Source organism: Salvelinus fontinalis, chromosome 36, assembly GCF_029448725.1.
Source record: "Salvelinus fontinalis isolate EN_2023a chromosome 36, ASM2944872v1, whole genome shotgun sequence".
NCBI classification, from domain to species: Eukaryota; Metazoa; Chordata; class Actinopteri; order Salmoniformes; family Salmonidae; genus Salvelinus; species Salvelinus fontinalis.
The window spans coordinates 23,071,222-23,093,529 of record NC_074700.1 but is presented as its reverse complement, the minus strand read 5'-3'; the positions used below and the strand labels follow the sequence as shown (position 1 = coordinate 23,093,529).

The following is a 22,308-nucleotide window of genomic DNA, read 5'->3' as shown; positions in this document are numbered from 1 at the left end:
CTCTCTCCCTCCATCCATCCCTCCCTCCCCATCTCTCTCCCACGCTCCCTCTGTGTAACCGACCTCTCCCTCCATCTCCCCCTCTCTGTGTGTCAGGTGTGTAACTCCACCAAGGTAACTCCGTTCACCATCGTGGCGAAGAATGAGGAGCGCGGCCAACCAGAGGCGTCTTACGTGCATTCTGTTACAGTCTACCTTCCCAACGCCAACGTCACGTTACAGAAGAGCCGCAGAGTTCTGGTGAGATGGAGCGATTGAAGGAGGGAGGGAGTCCTTGGGAGTATATATTACTGTTAGCTGTGAATCAGATTTCCCAAAAAAGTACAGCAGTTCTGTGCTTTGTCAAATTGTTTCAGTCAGATAGTAGAGTCACCGTTATGGTAATTATTGGTCATTATTCATCGTCAACAATCACTATCCTCTCTATGAAGCTGACAGGGGACACAGTGGAGACAGTGGAGACAGTGGAGACAGGGGAGACAGAGGAGACACGGGAGACAGGGGTGACAGAGGAGACAGGGGAGACAGAGGAGACAGAGGAGACAGGGGTGACAGAGGAGACAGGGGTGACAGAGGAGACAGGGGTGACAGAGGAGACAGGGGTGACAGAGGAGACAGGGGTGACAGAGGAGACAGGGGAGACAGAGGAGACAGAGGAGACAGAGGAGACAGGGGAGACAGAGGAGACAGAGGAGACAGAGGAGACAGAGAAGACAGGGGTGACAGGGGTGATACGGGAGACAGAGGAGACAGGGAAGACAGGGGTGACAGGGGAGACAGAGGAGACACGGGAGACAGGGGTGACAGAGGAGACAGGGGAGACAGAGAAGACAGAGGAGACAGAGGAGACAGAGGAGACAGAGGAGACAGGGGAGACAGGGGAGACAGAGAAGACAGAGGAGACAGGGAAGACAGGGAAGACAGGGGAGACAGGGGAGACAGAGGAGACAGGGGAGACAGAGAAGACAGAGGAGACAGGGGAGACAGAGAAGACAGGGGAGACAGGGGAGACAGAGAAGACAGGGGAGACAGGGGAGACAGGGGAGACAGGGGAGACAGAGGAGACAGGGGAGACAGAGAAGACAGAGAAGACAGAGGAGACATGGGAGACAGAGGAGACAGGGGAGACAGAGAAGACAGAGGAGACAGAGGAGACAGGGGAGACAGAGAAGACAGAGGAGACAGAGGAGACAGGGGAGACAGGGAAGACAGAGAAGACAGGGGAGACAGGGGAGACAGAGAAGACAGGGGAGACAGGGAAGACAGGGGAGACAGGGGAGACAGGGGAGACAGGGAAGACAGAGAAGACAGAGGAGACAGAGGAGACAGGGGAGACAGAGAAGACAGAGGAGACAGAGGAGACAGGGGAGACAGGGGAGACAGAGAAGACAGGGGTGACAGAGGAGACAGGGGTGACAGGGGTGACAGAGGAGACAGAGGAGACAGAGGAGACAGGGAAGACAGGGGAGACAGGGGTGACAGAGGAGACAGGGGAGACAGAGGAGACAGGGGTGACAGAGGAGACAGGGGTGACAGAGGAGACAGGGGAGACAGGGAAGACAGAGGAGACAGGGGAGACAGGGGAGACAGAGAAGACAGGGGAGACAGGGGAGACAGGGAAGACAGGGGAGACAGGGGAGACAGAGGAGACAGGGGAGACAGGGGTGACAGGGGAGACAGGGAAGACAAGGGAGACAGGGGAGACAGGGGAGGCAGGGGAGACAGGGAAGACAGGGGAGGCAGGGGAGACAGGGGAGACATGGGAGACAGGGAAGACAGGGGAGGCAAGGGAGACAGGGGAGACAGGGGAGGCAAGGGAGACAGGGGAGAAAGGGGAGACAGTGGAGTCGGGGGAGACGGAGGAGGCAGTGGAGATGGGAGACCAGAAGACAGGGGAGACAGGGGAGGCGGGGGAGACAGGGGAGGCAGGGGAGACAGGGGAGGCGGGGGAGACAGGGAAGACAGGGGAGGCAATGGAGACAGGGGAGACAGGGAAGACAGGGAAGACAGGGGAGGCAGAGGAGACAGGGGAGACAGGGGAGGCAGGGGAGACAGGGAAGACAGGGGAGGCAAGGGAGACAGGGGAGACAGGGGAGACAGTGGAGTCGGGGGAGACGGAGGAGGCAGTGGAGATGGGAGACAAGAAGACAGGGGAGACAGGGGAGGCGGGGGAGACAGGGGAGGCAAGGGAGACAGGGGAGACAGGGGAGACAGAGGAGACAGGGAAGACAGGGGAGGCAAGGGAGACAGGGGAGAAAGGGGAGACAGTGGAGTCGGGGGAGACGGAGGAGGCAGTGGAGATGGGAGACAAGAAGACAGGGGAGACAGGGGAGGCGGGGGAGACAGGGAAGGCAGGGGAGACAGGGGAGGCGGGGGAGACAGGGGAGGCAGGGGAGACAGGGGAGGCGGGGGAGACAGGAGATGGGGTAGACAGTGAAGACGGGAGACAAGGGAGACAGAGGAGAAAGGGGAGGCAAGGGGGTTTGCCTGTACTAAAATATTGTTTCTAGGGGGTGCAAATGGAGGTTACCTATTCTAGTGAGGACTTCAGCACCGGCAAGCCCCTCCCTTGTACCGTCCATGGCCTAGTTTGATAAACAATAACCCAGAAGCCTTATAATTTATTATTGATCACCACTAATAACCTCCTTCTCCCTTCACTCCCCCACCCCTCTATGTCTCCGTCCCCCCTCTACCTTTCTCCCTCCCCTCTCTCTCCTCTCCAGTTGAACGGGCACAGGGTGCGCACTCCTCTGTCCATCGATGTGGCCGGGGCCAGGGTATTGAGTAGTGGTGTCTACATTCTACTGGACACTAACTTTGGACTGAAGGTGAAGTTTGATGGAGTCCATCACCTGGAGATCACCGTCCCTGGAGAATACTTCAACAAGGTACATCCAACTGGACCCAACTATTAGAATGTTACTGTATGATGATGGTACACATAATATTACTAATAATGATGGTCAAATAAAGCTTCTTTCACACAAACATGTATTTTGCAGTCTCAAAATATGAACATCACAAAATATGCACATCTTCAGATCAAAATGATACAGTGAAATGCTTATTACGAGCTGCACCAACAATGCAGAGTTTAAAAAAAGTAAGTAATGTGCTAAATAAACAAAGTAAAATAGTAACACAATAAAATAACAATAACGAGGCTATGGGTAGCGGTACAGAGTCAATGTGCAGGGGTACGTTTCAGTCAAGGTAATTGAGGTAATATGTACATGTAGATAGGGGTGAAGAGACCATGTCTAGATAATAAACAGAGTAGCAGCAGCATATGTGAAGAGTGTGAAGGAATGTGAGTGTGTGTGTGTGTGTGTGTGTGTGTGTGTGTGTGTGTGTGTGTGTGTGTGTGTGTGTGTGTGTGTGTGTGTGTGTGTGTGTGTGTGTGTGTGTGTGTGTGTGTGTGTGTGTGTGTGTGTGTGTGTGTGTGTGTGTTGGAGTGTCAGTGTAGTGTGTGTGTGTGTGTGTGTTGGAGTGTCAGTCTGTGTGTGTGTGTGTGTGTGTGTGTGTGTGTGTGTGTGTGTGTGTGTGTGTGTGTGTGTGTGTGTGTGTGTGTGCGTGCGTGCGTGCGTGCGTGCGTGCGTGTGTGTTGGAGTGTGTGTGTGTGTGTGTGTGTGTGTGTGTGTGTGTGTGTGTGTGTGTGTGTGTGTGTGTGTGTGTGTGTGTGTGTGTGTGTGTGTGTGTGTGTGTGTGTTGGAGTGTGTGCGTTGGAGTGTCAGTGTAGTGTGTGTGTTGGAGTATCAGTGTGTGTGTGTGTGTGTGTGTGTGTGTGTGTGTGTGTGTGTGTGTGTGTGTGTGTGTGTGTGTGTGTGTGTGTGTGTGTGTGTGTTGGAGTGTGTGTGTTGGAGTGTCAGTGTAGTGTGTGTGTTGGAGTATCAGTGTAGTGTGTGTGTGTGTGTGTGTGTGTGTGTGTGTGTGTGTGTGTGTGTGTGTGTGTGTGTGTGTGTGTGTTGGAGTGTGTGTGTTGGAGTGTCAGTGTAGTGTGTGTGTTGGAGTATCAGTGTGTGTGTGTGTGTGTGTGTGTGTGTGTGTGTGTGTGTGTGTGTGTGTGTGTGTGTGTGTGTGTGTGTGTGTGTTGGAGTGTCAGTGTAGTGTGTGTGTGTGTGTGTGTGTGTGTGTGTGTGTGTGTGTGTGTGTGTGTGTGTGTGTGTGTGTGTGTGTGTGTGTGTGTGTGTGTGTGTGTGTGTGTGTGTGTGTGTGTGTGTGTGTGTGTGTGTGTGTGTTGGAGTGTCAGTGTAGTGTGTGTGTGTGTGTGTATGTGTGTTGGAGTGTCAGTGTCAGTGTAGTATGTGTGAGCGTGTGGTCCAATGAGTGTACATGGAGCCTGAGCAAGATAAAATACTAAAACAATAATAATAAATAAGGGGGTCAATGCTAATAGTCCGGGCAGCCATGTGATTAACTGTTCAGCAGTCATAGGGCTTGGGGGTAGAAGCTGGAGTGACATGGACACCAGGGATATGAGGGATAGTCATTTAGACAGGTTACCTTGGTGTTGTTGGGCAGGGACTATGGTGGTCTGTTTGAAACATGTAGGTATTACAGTCTAGGTCAGGGAGAGGTTGAAAATGTAGGTGAAAACACTTGCCAGCTGGTCAGCGCATGCTCTGAGTACGTGTCCTGCTAATCTGTCTGGTAATCTGTCCTGGTAATCTGTCCTGCTAATCTGTCCTGCTAATCTGTCTGGTAATCTGTCTGGTAACCTGTCCTGGTAATCTGTCCTGGTAATCTGTCCTGGTAATCTGTCTGGTAATCTGTCCTGGTAATCTGTCCTGGTAATCTGTCCCGGTAATCTGTCTGATAATCTGTCTGGTAATCTGTCCTGGTAATCTGTCCTGGTAATCTGTCCTGGTAATCTGTCCCGGTAATCTGTCCCAGTAATCTGTCCCGGTAATCTGTCCTGGTAATCTGTCTAGTAATCTGTCTGGTAATCTGTCTGGTAATCTGTCTGGTAATCTGTCCTAGTAATCTGGCTGGTAATTTGTCCTGGTAATCTGTCCTGGTAATCTGTCTAGTAATCTGTCTGGTAATCTGTCTGGTAATCTGTCTGGTAATCTGTCCTAGTAATCTGGCTGGTAATTTGTCCTGGTAATCTGTCCTGGTAATCTGGCTGGTAATCTGTCCTGGTAATCTGTCTGGTAATCTGTCTGATAATCTTCTACATTATCTCTCTCTCTCTCACACTCTCTCTCTCTACATCTCGCCAGGTGTGTGGTATGTGTGGTAACTTCAACATGAACATGTCTGATGACAACCTGAAACCAGATGGAAAGCCGGCCAAGGACGTGATAGATCTGGGCAACAGCTGGAAGTCAGAGGGAGACTCAGACCCAGGGTCAGTCACCTTGGACCTCTTACCTTAGACCTTTAACCTTTGACCTTATTCATGTGCTACACCTGAAGGAAAAGGATTCATATACAAGAACAAAGTCACTTTCCCCCACATTGCTGATATGCAGATATCCATCTCTGTAGATATTCTCTCTTTCCTTTCTCTATCACATACATGGAACTCTATTCCACATCAAGTAACTGATGCAAGCAGTAAAATTACATTTAAAAAACAGGTAAAAATACACCTATTGGAACAGCGGGAACTGTGAAGCAACATAAACATAGACACAGACACACACACACGATAACACACGCACTATACACACACGAGCACATGGATTTTTGGTTGTATGTATGTGGTAGTGGAGTAGTGGCCTGAGGACACACACTTAATGTGTTGTAATGTTTTTATTTTATTTACTTGGCCAATTTACCACTGCTAAGGGCTGTTCTTAAGCACGACGCAACGTGGAGTCCCTGGATACAGCCTTTAGCCGTGATATATTGGCCGTGTACCACAAACCTCCGAGGTGCCTTATTGCTGCTATAAACTGGTTACCAACGTAATTAGAGCAGTAAAAATAAATGTTTTGTCATACCCATGGTATACGGTCTGATATACCACGGCTGTCAGCCAATCAGCATTCAGGGCCCGAACCACTGGGTGTTTCGAGCGTTGAATGCTGATTGGCTGACAGCGTTGTCCCTAAGAACAGCCCTTAGCCGTGGTATATCGGACATATACCACACCCCCTTGTGTCTTATTTCTTTTATACATACCGCTCTCCTTTCATCTAACTAACCCATTTGTCTCTCTCTCTCTTCATCCCTCCAGATGCTCGCCAGATGAGCGTCCCAGCATCCACCCCAACTGCACGACAGAAGAAGAGAACCAGTACGAGACCCTGTGCTCTTCTGTTGTCCTCGGAGACAAGTTCAAGCCCTGCCACTCTTTACTGTCCCCAGAGGCTTTCCTGGGGAACTGCGTGTATGACATGTGTGAATACGACGGCATGCAGGCCACACTGTGTGATAACGTGGAAGCATACGCCCAAGCCTGTCAGTCAGCCGGGGTCACCATCAGCTGGAGGAACAACACATTCTGTCGTAAGTGGAGAGGGGGAGGGAGAGGAGGGAGAGAGGAGAGAGGAGAGGAGGGAGGGGAGGTGGAGAGGGAGGAGAGTAGGGAAGGGAGGGTAGGTGGAGAGAGAGGGAGAGGGGGGAGGGGAAGAGGGAGGAGAAGAGGGAGGAGGGGAGAGAGGAGGGAGGGGATGGGATATGAAAGGTGGAGAGAGAGGAGGGAGGAGAGGAGGGAGGTGGAGAGAGGGGAGAGAGGGGGAGTGAGGAGAGGAGGGAGGGAAGGGGGGGTGGAGAGGGGAAGAGGAGGGAGGGGAGAGAGGGGGCGGGAGAGGAGGGAGGGGAGAGGGGAGGAGATAAGGGAGGTGGAGAGGGGAAGAGGGAGGAGAGGAGGGAGGGCAGGGGAGAGGGGAGGTGGAGAGAGAGGGGGAGGGAGGAGAGGAGAGAGGGGAGGTGGAGAGAGAGGGGGAGGGAGGAGGGGAGGGAGGGGAGGGGAGGTGGAGAGGGGAAGAGGAGGGAGGGGAAGAGGGAAGGGAGAGGGAGGAGAGGGGGGAGGGGAGGGGACAGGGAGGTGGAGAGAGAGGAGGGAGGAGAGGAGAGAGGGAGGGGAGAGAGAGGGGGAGGGAAGTGGGAGGGAGAGAGGGATGAAGAAAGTAAGAAAGAGAGGGTGAAGAGAGTGATAGAAAACGAGTGAAATCATCCCATACAGTATATTATGTACCAAGAACATATTGAACCAACGTCATGTGTTGTGTTCTGGTTGGCTTCTAACCTCTCTCTCCCCCGTCCTCTCCCTCTCCCAGCCCTGCCATGCCCCCCCAATAGCCACTACTCTGACTGTTCGGCCCCCTGCCCCCCCACCTGCTCTGACCTGTTCCCCACGCTCTGCCACCTGCCCTCCACCACCTGCGTCGAGGGGTGCCAGTGTAACGCAGGGTTTGTCCTCAGTGATGTGCAGTGTGTTCCTCTGGCCAAGTGTGGCTGTGTGGACAGAGTGGGAGAGTACCATGATGTGAGTCTGATTGGTACACACACACTCACACACACACTCACACACACACTCACACACACAGGCTTCTTCTCATCAGATGAAATTATCTCTGTCGGATGTTACCTTTGTCTGATATTACCTTTGTCTGATATTACCTCTGTCTGATATTACCTCTGTCTGATATTACCTCTGTCTGATATTACCTCTGTCTGATATTACCTCTGTCTGATATTACCTCAGTCTGATATTACCTCTGTCTGATATTACCTCTGTCTGATATTACCTCTGTCTGATGTTACCTCTGTCTGATATTACCTCTGTCTGATATTACCTCTGTCTGATATTACCTCTGTCTGATATTACCTCTGTCTGATATTACCTCTGTCTGATATTACCTCTGTCTGATATTACCTCTGTCTGATATTACCTCTGTCTGATATTACCTCTGTCTGATGTTACCTCTGGGGGGGGCTGTGCCAAAAGATCCTGTCATCATCGTTTTTGTTACTGACACACTCCTAGAATCAACAGTCAGTCATAATCCTGACGTGTGTGTTCCAGGTGGGTGACTCGTGGTTGACTGACCACTGTGATGGCCAGTGTACCTGTAACCTGGGAGGCTCCATTACCTGCTCAGATGTTAAATGTCCCGGCAATTCTGTCTGCATTCTGGACAAATATGGAGAACTCTACTGCAAACCTGAGAGTAAGTCTCAATTTTACTCCCAATATTGGCAATATTACCTCCAATTCCACTAGTAGTACTAGTAGATACTATTACAGATACTAATACTCAATACTCACAAACCTTGGCCTTATAACAGCCTATATTATCTTGCTGTATGATTTTAGGCTAAAGTTTCTACCTGCTCATACAGCTTTCTCTTTCCCTTTTCCGCCCCACCCTCCTCTCCAGAGTTCGACAGGTGTAATATCCACGGTGACCCCCACTACCGTACGTTCGATGGGCTCACCCACCACTTCCAGGGCCCCTACACCTACACCCTGACCCAGGGTCATGACCTCCCCAACTCACTGGTCGATCTGCAGGTGCGGGGGAAGAACGTCCGTCGTGGTGGCAGCAGGAAGTTCTCCTACCTGGATGAGGTGTATGTAGATGTCTACGGAGTCAGCATCCGCTTCCTGCAGAAGAAAGTAGTACTGGTGAGTTGAATGGAAGAACATACTGTATTTAGAGTGAATGGAAGAACATACTGTATTTAGAGTGAATGGAAGAACATACTGTATTTAGAGTGAATGGAGGAACATACTGTATTTAGAGTGAATGGAAGAACATACTGTATTTAGAGTGAATGGAAGAACATACTGTATTTAGAGTGAATGGAGGAACATACTGTATTTAGAGTGAATGGAAGAACATACTGTATTTAGAGTGAATGGAAGAACATACTGTATTTAGAGTGAATGGAAGAACATACTGTATTTAGAGTGAATGGAGGAACATACTGTATTTAGAGTGAATGGAAGAACATACTGTATTTAGAGTGAATGGAAGAGCAGATGAATCTCACTGTGTTGTGAATGCAGCCATTCATTTGCATGGGGTTGTTACTACAGAGAAACATGATGTTTTCCACATGGTGGTTTGATACAGCTAGTGGATCATATCCGATGCATGTGAAGGTTTAAAACGGTTCGGATCATCTGTAGAGCCACAACACCAATAGAAGACTTTATAAATGCATTATAAAAAAACACTTCTATTCCACTTCCGTTCTCTCTGTAGGTGAACGGTGAACGTGTGGCTCCTCCTCTCAGTCCTAGAGGCGGCCTGACCATCACGAGGAATTCTAAGAACGTCCAGCTGGTCGCCGACTTCGGCATGACCGTACGCTTCGACGGCAAGCAGCACGGAGGTGAGAGACTAGAAAGGGAATGCACCAGTTAGTCAGTCACTCCTCATTCACTCACTCACTCACTCACTCACTCACTCACTCACTCACTCACTCATTCCCTCCCTCTTTCTCCCCTCCCTCCCTCCCTCTTTAACAGAGGTGATCCTACCCAGTACGTACAGGGACAGGGTGAGGGGTCTGTGCGGGAACTATGACGGTGTCTCCAGGAATGAGTACATGAAACCAGATGGAACCGTGACGCGGAACCTTGAAGAGTTCGGAAACAGCTGGAGGGTGACTGACAGGCAGGGGGCGGAGCTAGTGACATCAGAACTCCCCAAGATGGTGCACCTGCACAGGTGAGAGGGAATCACTGGATTATGTATAAACTTAATGTAAACACAATTCATTCATTAGCTTGTTTGTTGGTTCATTAATTCATACATTCATACAATCTATTGTATTAATAAACACAGCCAACAGTGTGTTTACATGATTGAGTGTACTTACAGTGCAATCGGAAAGTATTCAGACCCCTTAACTTTTACCACATTTGGTTACGTTACAGCCTTATTCTAATATTGATTACATTCTTTTATTTCCTCATCAATCTAAACACAACACCCCATAGTGACAAAGCAAAAACAGGGTTTTAGAAATATTTGCAATTTTATAATTAAAAAAAAACTGAAATATCAGTTTTTACCTCCACCTCTCCTCCCCCTCTTCACCCTCCCTAGACGTGATGTGGAGACCGACCCAGAGACAGGCTTTGAGACAGCAGGATGTACTGACGCTCAGCTGGCTGATTTCAATGGTATTAAACAGTGTGGAGCCATATCAGACCCTACAGGACCCTTCGCTGCCTGCCATGCACTACTACTGCCCAACAGCTTCCAGGAGTGAGTAGAGACAGAGAGTAGAGACAGAGAGTAGAGAGTAGAGAGTAGAGAGAGAGTAGAGAGAGAGTAGAGAGAGAGTAGAGAGAGAGAGAGAGAGAGAGAGAGAGAGAGAGAGAGAGAGAGAGATAGAGAGAGAGAGAGAGAGAGAGAGATGGGGGCGCTCGGTTACAGGTACACACAAGTTTGACCCTGTTTATCAAGAGTGTATAGATGTATTTGAACTATATTGTGAACTCACCGTCTCATGTGTGTTCTTCCAGGGACTGTTTGTTTGACCTGTGTGCGGATCAGGAAACCGCCTCCCTGCGTTGTGACAGTTATGAGGTGTACGCCCTGGCCTGCCAAGAGGCTGGAGTCAAACTGGGCAACTGGAGACAACAGCTGGGCTGTGGTAACAGACAGACAGACAGACAGACAGACAGACAGACAGACAGACAGACAGACAGACAGACAGACAGACATGCACACATTTACACGCAAACATACAGACACTCACTTGTTCCCTCACCCTCTCTCTCCCTTCCCTCTCTCTCCCCATTCCAGTCCTGAGCTGTGTAGCCAACAGTACCTACTCTGAGTGTATGACCCCTTGCCCTGCCTCCTGCGCTGACCTGGCCGCGCCCTCCGAGTGTGACTTCACTGCCTGTGTTGAGGGGTGCCAGTGTTCCCCAGGATTCACCATGAGCGGAGGCATCTGTGTTCCCTACAGCGAGTGTGGCTGCACCTACCTGGATAGATACTACCCTGTGAGTTAATATATTCAAATAGAGTAGAATATAGTAAAAATGCAGTAAAACTTAGTACAGAAGGATACAGCGAGTGTGGTTACACCTACCTGGACCAGTACTACCTGGTGGGTTCATTAAGCAATAAGGCCCGAGGAAGTATGGTATATGGCCATTATACCACGGCTAAGGGCTGTTCTTACGCACTGTGTAATGCGAAGTGCCTGCATACAGCCATTAGCCGTGGTATATTGGCCATATATCACAAACCCCTGAGGTGCCTTATTGCTATTATAAACCGGTTACCAACGTCATTAGAAAAGTAAAAAGGTATGTTTTGTCATACCCATGATCTACAGTCTGATATACCACGGCTTTCAGCCAATCAGTATTCAGGCCTCAAACCACCCGGTTTATAATATACAATAAGAGATTAATACTGTAGTGCAGTCAGGTGTTGAGATGAGACACAAAATCTGATGACTAAAGTGAATTTAAGAACTGGTGTTGAGACAGTTGTATGATGTATAACTGTCTCTTTCCCCATCCTTTTCTCTCTCTCTCCCCCCATATCGACCTCTATCCCTCCATCCCTCCATGCCTCCATCCCTCCATGCCTCCATCCCTCCATGCCTCCATCCCTCCATGCCTCCATGCCTCTATCCCTCCATCCCTCCATGCCTCCATCCCTCCATGCCTCCATCCCTCCATGCCTCTATCCCTCCATCCCTCCATGCCTCCATCCCTCCATGCCTCCATCCCTCCATGCCTCCATCCCTCCATGCCTCCATCCCTCCATTCCTCCATCCCTCCACCCCTCCATCCCTCCATGCCTCCATCCCTCCATGCCTCCATCCCTCCATCCCTCCATTCCTCCATTCCTCCATTCCTCCATTCCCTTCCTCCCCAGCTTAAAGAGAAGTTTGTGACAGAGGACTGTGCCCTGTCCTGTGAGAGTACGCCCTCGGGCGCCGTGTGCCAACCCAAGGGCTGTTCCGACACACACGTCTGTACTATCTTCAACTTGACACGTGACTGCTACAAAAGTACGTGTGTTGCTACTGATCATGCGTTCCTGCCCAAGTAGTTACAATAAGAACAACGTGAGTGTGCAAAATGGACTGCAATGCCTTCGATAACAGACTTACCCCTCCACGTTCTCTCTCTCCCCTCTCTCGCTCTCGGTCTCTCCCCTCCCCTCCCTCTCTCTCTTTGTTCCCCTCCCTCTATATCTCCCCTCCCCCTTCTCAGAGAGCCCGTGTCTGAATGACCCCTGTCTGAACAACGGTGCATGTTCTGCGATTACAGTAGACTTATTCAGCTGTCAGTGTCTAGAGGGTTTCGAGGGCAACCTGTGTGAGATTGAGAAGACGGATACCAGCGGAGGCCTGGGTACGTGACTGACTGGAGCTAATACTATATTCTACTGTACTTTACTGTACTGTATTATACTGTACTATACTCAGTGGTGTAAAGTACTTTGGTAAATGTAAAAAATACTTTAAAGTACTACTTAAGTCGTTTTTGGGGGTATCTGTACTTTACTATTTATATTTTTGACTACTTTTACTTTTACTTCACCACATTTCCAAATAAAATAATATACTTTCTACTCCATACATTTTCCCTGACACCTAAAAGTACTCGTTAGATTTTTAATTCTTAGCAGGACAGGAAAATAGTCCAATTCACACACTTATCAAGATCATCCCTGGTCATCCATACTGCCTCTGATCTGGAGGACTCACTAAACACAAATGCTTTGTTTGTAAATAATGTCTGAGTATTGGAGTGTGTCCCTGGCCATCCATACATTTTAAAAACAAGAAAATGGTGCCATCTGGTTTGCTTAATATAAGGAATTTGAAATGATTTATACTTTTATTTTTTTATACTTTTGATACTTAAGTATATTTCAGCAATTCCATTTTCTTTTGATACTTTCTATTAAGATATCTATACTTTTACTCAAGTATGACAATGGGTACTTTTCCCACCACTGACTATACTGTACTCTACTATACAGTACTCTACTATACAGTACTCTACTATACTGTACTATACTGTACTCTACTATACTGTACTCTACTATACAGCACTCTACTGTACTATACTGTACTCTACTATACTGTACTCTACTATACTGTACTATACTGTACTATACTATACTGTACTCTACTATACAGTACTCTACTATACTGTACTATACTGTACTCTACTATACTGTACTCTACTATACTGTACTCTACTATACAGCACTCTACTATACCCTACTATACTGTACTCTACTATACTGTACTCTACTATACAGTACTATACTGTACTCTACTATACTGTACTCTACTATACAGTACTCTACTATACTGTACTATACTGTACTCTACTATACTGTACTCTACTATACTGTACTCTACTATACAGCACTCTACTATACCCTACTATACTGTACTCTACTATACTGTACTCTACTATACAGTACTATACTGTACTATACTATACTGCACTATACTATACTGTACTCTACTATACTGTACTATACTGTACTCTACTATACTGTACTCTACTATACTGTACTCTACTATACAGCACTCTACTATACCCTACTATACTGTACTCTACTATACTGTACTCTACTATACTGTACTATACTGTACTCTACTATACTGTACTCTACTATACAGTACTCTACTATACTGTACTCTACTATACAGTACTATACTGTACTCTACTATACTGTACTCTACTATACAGTACTCTGATATACTGTACTATACTGTACTCTACTATACTGTACTCTACTATACTGTACTCTACTATGTTAATGCTTGTTGAGACATATAGCGATGTTGCAACTGTCTTCTTCTTCATTGTCCCCCAGATAAGAACACGATCATATTCATCGCAGTCCTAGTGCCTCTGGGAATTATCATCATAGCACTGATATGTGTGTTATGCTACAAATGCTGTAGAAAGTAAGTACTGTTCAACAACCACTAAAACACAACATGGGACTGTTTATCTCAGTCCTGAGTCCTATCTACACAGTCAACATGGGACTGTTTATCTCAGTCCTGAGTCCTATCTACAAAGTCAACATGGAAACTGTTTATCTCAGTCCTGAGTCCTATCTACACAGTCAACATGGGACTGCTTATCTCAGTCCTGAGTCCTATCTACACAGTCAACATGGGACTGTTTATCTCAGTCCTGAGTCCTATCTACACAGTCAATATGGGACTGTTTATCATAGTCCTGAGTCCTATCTACACAGTCAACATGGGACTGTTTATCTCAGTCCTGAGTCCTATCTACAGTCAACATGGGACCTTTTATCTCAGTCCTGAGTCCTATCTACAGTCAACATGGGACCTTTTATCTCAGTCCTGAGTCCTATCTACACAGTCAACATGGGACTGTTTATCTCAGTCCTGAGTCCTATCTACACAGTCAACATGGGACTGTTTATCTCAGTCCTGAGTCCTATCTACAGTCAACATGGGACTGTTTCTCTCAGTCCTGAGTCCTATCTACAGTCAACATGGGACCTTTTATCTCAGTCCTGAGTCCTATCTACACAGTCAATATGGGAGTGTTTATCTCAGTCCTGAGTCCTATCTACACAGTCAACATGGGACTGTTTATCTCAGTCCTGAGTCCTATCTACACAGTCAACATGGGACTGTTTATCTCAGTCCTGAGTCCTATCTACACAGTCAACATGGGACTGTTTATCTCAGTCCTGAGTCCTATCTACACAGTCAATATGGGACTGTTTATCTCAGTCCTGAGTCCTATCTACACAGTCAACATGGGACTGTTTATCTCAGTCCTGAGTCCTATCTACAAAGTCAACATGGGACTGTTTATCTCAGTCCTGAGTCCTATCTACACAGTCAACATGGGACTGTTTATCTCAGTCCTGAGTCCTATCTACACAGTCAACATAGGACTGTTTATCTCAGTCCTGAGTCCTATCTACAGTCAACATGAAATAACCAAAGATCAAATTGATCTTAATCCTGACAGTTGGTTTTATTCCTCAGAATACAAGACAGAAAAGGCCTGTTAGTACAGTATATTTTTTCCATTGTGAATGGATGGTAACTCTGAACCATTTTGTGTTTACAGGAACAAAGAAAATAAGTATTATTGTGACAGCACAGATTCAAGTAAGTGCCTGTCTCAAACTTGCTTAAAATGTATATATATTTTTACTTTCACTTACATTCATTTTTAACTTACTTAGCTACTATTATAGTAATATTATACTTATTAGCTACTATTATAGTAATAATATACTTCTTAGCTCATATTATCCCAGTTAAACCAGACCAAGGATTTAGAAGGGGAGGATTAGGTGAACATAAAATAGAATAAATAGAACAGATATGCCCTATTCAGACCTAGGATGCTATAATGGGTGGACTGGTGGCCATTTTGACTGAGTAAATTATTTAAAGTCGATTATTTTAACACAGAACATGGGAAGCCAGCGAAAGAGAAAAGCACGAGAAAAACACCTGTCCCACCTATTCAGCTGATTTATTGCCGAGGCAAGTGAAACGTGTGTTGATGTGTTATAACTATATAACCTTAATAAACCCACTGCATTTTTTTGTCATTTAGCAGACGCTCTTATCCTGAGAAACTTGCAGAGCAACATTTTAATACTTTTCTTGTACTGGTCCTCTGTGGGAATCGAACCCACATCCCTGGCATTGCAAGCTACCAACTGAGCCACACGGGACCAGACTAACCTTAACCTAACCCTTGTTCCTAAATGTAAACCTTTATTCATTTTCACCCCTATGCCTAAACTTAAAGAGGCTTGAAAACAACCTAGTTCTTTTTTGAACCTCCCGTTTCAGACTCGACGTGGCTCATACACGATAATAAACCAGGGGCGAAAATCTGAGATCAACCTTGGAGGGGACAATTACATTAAATTTTCTCAAGAGCAATTCCTGAGGGGGACACCAAAAGTAGTGCTGTAACACATAGCATACGTTGTTAAATGTATATTGAGGAACCATAATTCCTACAACTGGATAATTGATAGGGACAGTAGTTAACTGAAGGGTTTTCCCAACTTGTTCTAATGTTTAAATCATTATAATTCTACTACTAATAATAGTTATAGCAGTGCTCCTTACCAGTCCAGTATGTATGCAGGTATTCGTACTTACAACCAGCAATATCAAGAAAGGTCAGTAGGTGACAATGGTACTGTACACTGTATGGGTGTAGTTTTCATAAATACAATGAACATGGTGTGATCACATCTAAAAGAATCTCCATTGAGAACCATCACAAAGTTGGTCTCCGTATTGAATTGACCTTTTAATTGGACTTTTTCTGATACATTTATATAGTCATTAAATATGTGCACCTGGCCTGAGTCTACAATATCTTTGCAAGAACAAAAAGCTTAAAATAAGTACAGTTCTAAAAGCAAAATAACTACTTCAATGAAAAACCCAAATAAATCAAACAAAATATCCTTCAGTGTCTCAACTCTTCAAACAGCAGCTATGGACAAGTATGTCGCACAAAGTATGCCATTTTAAATAAAATAACATGAAATAAATCATTTGTAAGTGTACTGAAAACTACTAAACAAAAGAACAACTATCAATTACACCATGGGTTCTCAAACAGGGGTCCATGGACTAATTGCAAGGGGTCCGTGAAATAAAAAAGTGTAATGAATGTAGTCAGTACCACAAGGTTTCCAGTAAGTTTACATATAATATAGAGGGGGTGGAGGTCCCTGAGGACCGCTCAAAACCTTGCCTGCCTTGCCTCAAAATATGCAGGGGTTCCAGTACGCCAAAAAGGTTGAGAACCACTGCTATACACACTACTGAACAAAAGAACCGAGCATATGTTTGCGGGTTTCCTCAACAACACATCAGTTGGCACTTTCGCAATGCCCTCGCCTGTTGTCTCCGACACCCTGTATAGCCCAATAAACTCCTTGTGAGGGACATGGTCATGGTCAACATAACGCAGACAGACATTCTCCTGTTCAGCACCAGAGACATCTTGAGTACCATCAACAATTAATGAAAATTGTACAATCGGAAGAGACCTAATCTCAGCTGCAATGCCTCGAATGACTATTGGCCATGATGTTCAGAATTTCATTCTGTGCTTTTGGGCCTGTGTACATTGTGGTACGCTCTGTTAACCACTTCAGTAAAATGGGATCATCCTCTTCTGCCCTAAGTTTCAAAATCTGGTATAAATTCCCACTGTCATCCGTGTGGCCTCTAAATGCTTGTCCCTGTCTTACTACATGCCGCACCGAACTAACAATTTTCATCAAGCAATGCCTTGCGTCATCCTGCAGTTTACCCCACGCGCTGGACATAACTGGACACTGATTGGATTTAGCTGGTGTGCGGTTACAATTACAAAGTGGCGGTGGGTTTGGCAATTTTGATGTGCTGTGAATTTTTCAATGCCTTTTCTCCAGTTCCTAAATCCTGCACTAATGAAGGCAGCATCAGCTCTTTGGCCAAAAGATGGCTGGCTTGAAAACCCTTGGCTACAGTGAAAACACAACACTCCTTTTATTGATGGATTATAATGTAGCCAGGGGAAATCGCGAAACCATCTCTCTTGAAACGTCAACACTCTGTTGGCAAGAGTTTGCGGTTCTATAAATTGTGGGTGTGGCTGATATGGTTTTGTGCCATCACTGTGGTAACTGGACAATGCTGTGCCACTGTCCCCTATACTGGTGCTGCTGGCAACAAGGGTGACACTTGGTCCTGCCGTGGCTGTGACACTGTCCTCTGAAGTCTCTCTCCCTGGCTCTTTCCCTTTCACCACCCTAACTGACTCAGTCTGTCTCCTAGAAAATAAATAAGGTGTTTGCCGTACTCCTAACTACCGGTACCCAAAACTACACAATTAATCACAACAGCAATACCATTGCCGTAAACAAATCTTAGTTTAGTCACCAGTTTAAGTTGAGAGTGGGGGTATCCATGGCATTTTCCAATTATGTCCCTATTTTACAAGTCAAAAAAATGGAGAACCTTTCATAATGTTGCCAAACAAAGACTCAACAAACTTACCTGAGACTCCCTGTCTGCCAATCTGTCCCTGCATATCTGTCCCCAACTCTGCTGTCTGTGTGCCATCTGTTGCCTGCTCTGCCTAATGACATCATTGTGAAACATTTCCATTAGCATTTCACTTCTTTCTTATGAACATTTTATCAACTAGTCTTTGAGATATTAGGATACTAGAGTTCTTACTATGCGTTTTGGTGTACTGACAAATACTCTGATGTCCGTCTTCTTACTTTTTTCTGCCATTTTTCTACCTGGCTGGCTGGCTGGCTGGCCTAGCTGCACACACACACATTTACACAACACATACTGCAACCTTTTGTAATTTAAATAGTTTGTTTCATATTGGCTGGCTTCCAACAATAGCTGAATTTGTAAAGCTAGCGAGCACCAATTCCGTTTCTGTGTGTTTGCTATAATCTTTGCTACCTGGTTAAATAAAGGTGAAATAAAATAAAATAAAAAAAGTTCACTAGCGACAATTTATCTTTTGCAACGAGACCATTATATATATTTAAGACAATGGTAGAAGAGAGTGTAGTTCTGTTCTGTTCAGTTTGGACTTCAGTTTATTGCTAACCTTATCACAGGGACGTCGAAGCACTACAGCTGCATGCTGATCTTGGAATAAACTGACGATAGCAAAGATTCCATCTTTGACGACGCCACATAAATGGAATAGGTACTAGCTAGCTTGATAGTTAATATTTGCTTTAGTTTGCGCGCTAGCTCTGCAAATTCCCCTAGTGTGTGAACCCTGCCAACATAAAAATAAATAAATAACATTGCTATGGACCTGCTATGGATTGACTGAATTGACCTCACGTCAGTTACGTACATGTCCCTTTCGGACAGTAGATACGAACTCTCTATTACCTTGCCAGCTAAAGAACTGGCAGTGGATCAAACCATTGTGAGGCAAAGGGCGGGGGGGGTCGCAATCTTTTGAAATTTAAATGCGCTATTAAGTGTCTATAATCAGCACAAGTGCTTTCATTGCGTATTATTAATATTATTGAAATTACATAGTTATGTTTACAGTGATATATTGGGGGGGACAAATCATATTTTTCCCAAGATGGGGGGGTCGTGTCCCCCCCGTCCCCCCTGGGATTTCCGCCTATGTAATAAACCATCTGCTGTCCTCTCCCAGTGGAAAAAGGCACAGAATCCTTACATTCTAACCTGGCATCATTTAGTGGAGGAGATACACGCTAGCCTAGTGTGCACTCTGAAGCAAGTGGGATTGCCTGTTTACATGCGCTAACAATTTGTTATTTTGATAACAGCGAAAATACATTGAATTACATCGATCAAATCCATGCATCGTAAGTTTGACAAAACATTTGAAATGAGAGGATAGACCTCTGTAGTTGGTTCATTTCTTTTTCAATCGGCTGCATTTCTCTGGAAACCAAGCAGAAAATGACTATTGGCATATACATTACTCTTACAGAATTTCCACGTGGGCGAGGATATTGAAAATGTAATCAAAGCCTGTTGGATGATAGTTTGTTTTTAACCAGGACAGAATAATTTATAACTGAATTTTTCCGACATAACATAGGTACAGCAGATCCCCTTATTGTATGGGACACTTTTAAATGTGCCTTTCGAGGCCATGCAATTCAGTATTCATCGTTGAAACAAAAGCAATTTAGGTCAAAATAATTCATATTAACAAAGGAAGTAGAGGGACTGACAGTACAGATAGATAGCAATAAATACTGTACCATAGAGGCACAGAATACATTAGAGGAAAAACTAAAAGTAATGGAGGAACTTATTCAAGAAAGATGAAGTGTAATATATTTTACAAATAAAGCAATCTGGATGGAATATGGGGGAAAATGCACCACATATTTTTTTAAATCTTCAACATAGAAATACTATCGAAAATAATTTACTGCAACCTCCCAAGTGGCACAGTGGTCTAAGGCGTCACTACAGACCCGGGTTCGAGCCCAGGCTGTGTCACAGCCGGCCGTGACCGGGACACCCATGAGGCGGCGCACAATTGGCCCAGCGTCGTCTGGGTTAGGGGAGGGTTTGATTCACTAAACAATATTTTGAAAGAGGAAGCAAGGTACGTCAGCATCAGTCTCCTCCACCTCCAACAACCAAAGATAATTGTAAGGATTTTTTTCCTATTAATAATGTAAAATTGTAAATAAAAAATTGTAATAATGTAAAAGCTGTACAGAAAGACTCATGTGAAGCCAAAATTACAGAGGAGGAACTTACTCAGATACTCAACAAGAAGGTCTGATTTCATCATTACTGAAACAGGACCCAAGTGGTAAATAAAGATTTAGTCCATTTTTTAAAAATCTATCAAAATGCATAGCTGGAATAGAATTAAAAAGGTATGGTTGGATATTATTCAGCCTAATCAGACATGTTTTTTACATGGTCTTTTTACATGGACAATTATATGATAACGCTTAGTGCTTTCAGAACTACTGGCTAAAAAATATACAACATTTATGGAGAGCCTCTTTAAGTTTTGTTCTGTGGTTCAAATATACACTTTCTTCATTCTATGAAGCGATGATCAGGAGGGAAATTGTGAAATCAATGCTACTTTTAAAGAGACGTGCTTCAGTTTACACTCTTGAAAAGGTATTATTTCACTAGATTACATGACAGGTAGGAAGCCTTCTAGCTTTCCAAACGAATCTCTTGATCACCTTAGTGACCTGACTAGGAGAAACACCTGGACCTAATGTCATAAAAACAACAAATTAATCAACCTTGCACCTCTTTTTCCCCTCTCTCTCTCTCTATGTCTCATCTCTCCTTTTCCTTCTCCCTCTCTTTCCCTCCCACTCTCATAATTCCATCAATTTAATTTCTACTAGGCACCCAGTACCACTTGCATCTTAAGGACAGCAACGTCAAATACGACAACTTCGGCAACCATGAGAAGAACGCAAGCAACAATGTGACTCCCATGTAGCTGGAGAGAGAGAGAAAAGAGAACTCAAGAGTTTCATGTTTACTGGCAGATGAGGTCGGAGGTCACACACAAACACAAGCTAGACCCTAACAGTGGCATGATACTCAATAATAATACATGTCATTTAGCAGATGCGTGCATACAACTATAGAACTTTTCTTTTGCAAATAGGTGGCCCCAGGAATCAAACCCACTTTCCTGGCATTGTAAGAGCCATGCTCTACCAACTGGTCTACAGAGGACCACTCTGTAAATCCAATAAAATGCTGACAAGTTTACTTTAAAATGCATTTTAAAATGCACACAAATTCATAACAGTCCGTAACGTCAATGTTAAATATCTGTCCCGATATTATTTGTGGAATTTGTGAATATTGTTATTATATTACCTGCTTTTATTAACGTATTCATGCTTTTGTTGTTGTAATTTGATAATGTGTGAAATATTACATGTCAGAAAAGATCCAAGGAAAAGTGAAATTATAAAATGCCTCAAGTGCCAGATGTTGTTGATTGAATTAAATTATGTTGCTGCAAGCATAAAATATTCTTATTTTTTACAAACACACACACACACACACACACACGAACGGCATGTATACAAGCCCAATCCCTCCAATTGCCTTTATTCATTCAGCAAGTGCAACATACTAGGAGTGACCAAAAACAAAACAAATTACAGAGCCCCTTTGGGGTCATGGTGGTGTCACGCCCTGACTGTAGATGTCACGTTCCTGACCTGTTTCTGTTAGTTTTTGTATGTGTTAGTTGGTCAGGACGTGAGTTTGGGTGGGCAGTCTATGTTTTCTGTTTCTATGTTTGTTTAAGGGTTGCCTGGTATGGCTCTCAATTAGAGGCAGGTGTTTGCCAACCCTTAAACAAACATAGAAACAGAAAACATAGACTGCCCACCCAAACTCACGTCCTGACCAACTAACACATACGAAAACTAACAGAAACAGGTCAGGAACGTGACAGTAGAGAGCTTTTTATGTCTCTATTTTGGTTTGGTCAGGGTGTGATTTGGGTGGACATTCTATGTTCATTGTTCTATGTTTTGTATTTCTTTGTGTTTGGCCGGGTGTGGTTCTCAATCAGAGGCAGCTGTCTATCATTGTCTCTGATTGAGAATCATACACAGGCAGCTTTTTCCCACCTGTGTTTTTTTGGGTAGTTGTTTTCTGTTTTGTGTCTGCACCAGACAGAACTGTTTCGTGGTGTTACATTTTGTTATTTTGTCTCAGTGTTCAGTTTAAATAAATAATCATGAACACTTTCCACGCTGCGCTTTGGTCTCATTCCGACGACGAACGTTACACCCCTGTGCTTCATGGTTGGGATGGTGTTCTTCGGCTTGCAATCCT

General features: G+C 45.1%; 1 protein-coding gene across 1 annotated transcript in view; it reads left to right on the top strand.

Annotated features, from left to right (window-relative positions):
• LOC129835645 (IgGFc-binding protein-like) overlaps window positions 1-21,833 on the top strand; it is a 119,196-nt gene extending 97,363 nt beyond the window's left edge. The window contains exons 106-122 of the mRNA XM_055901366.1: window positions 97-240; window positions 2,727-2,891; window positions 5,226-5,353; window positions 6,188-6,459; window positions 7,233-7,441; window positions 7,982-8,126; window positions 8,337-8,584; window positions 9,168-9,297; window positions 9,434-9,635; window positions 10,017-10,178; window positions 10,439-10,569; window positions 10,722-10,924; window positions 11,814-11,949; window positions 12,155-12,295; window positions 13,782-13,875; window positions 15,032-15,072; window positions 20,847-21,833. Coding sequence (XP_055757341.1) covers window positions 97-240; window positions 2,727-2,891; window positions 5,226-5,353; window positions 6,188-6,459; window positions 7,233-7,441; window positions 7,982-8,126; window positions 8,337-8,584; window positions 9,168-9,297; window positions 9,434-9,635; window positions 10,017-10,178; window positions 10,439-10,569; window positions 10,722-10,924; window positions 11,814-11,949; window positions 12,155-12,295; window positions 13,782-13,875; window positions 15,032-15,072; window positions 20,847-20,944 — 2,649 coding nt within the window. The 3' untranslated portion in view covers window positions 20,945-21,833. The remainder of the gene's footprint in view (window positions 1-96; window positions 241-2,726; window positions 2,892-5,225; window positions 5,354-6,187; window positions 6,460-7,232; window positions 7,442-7,981; window positions 8,127-8,336; window positions 8,585-9,167; window positions 9,298-9,433; window positions 9,636-10,016; window positions 10,179-10,438; window positions 10,570-10,721; window positions 10,925-11,813; window positions 11,950-12,154; window positions 12,296-13,781; window positions 13,876-15,031; window positions 15,073-20,846) is intronic.
• The last annotated feature ends 475 nt before the right edge of the window (window positions 21,834-22,308 follow it).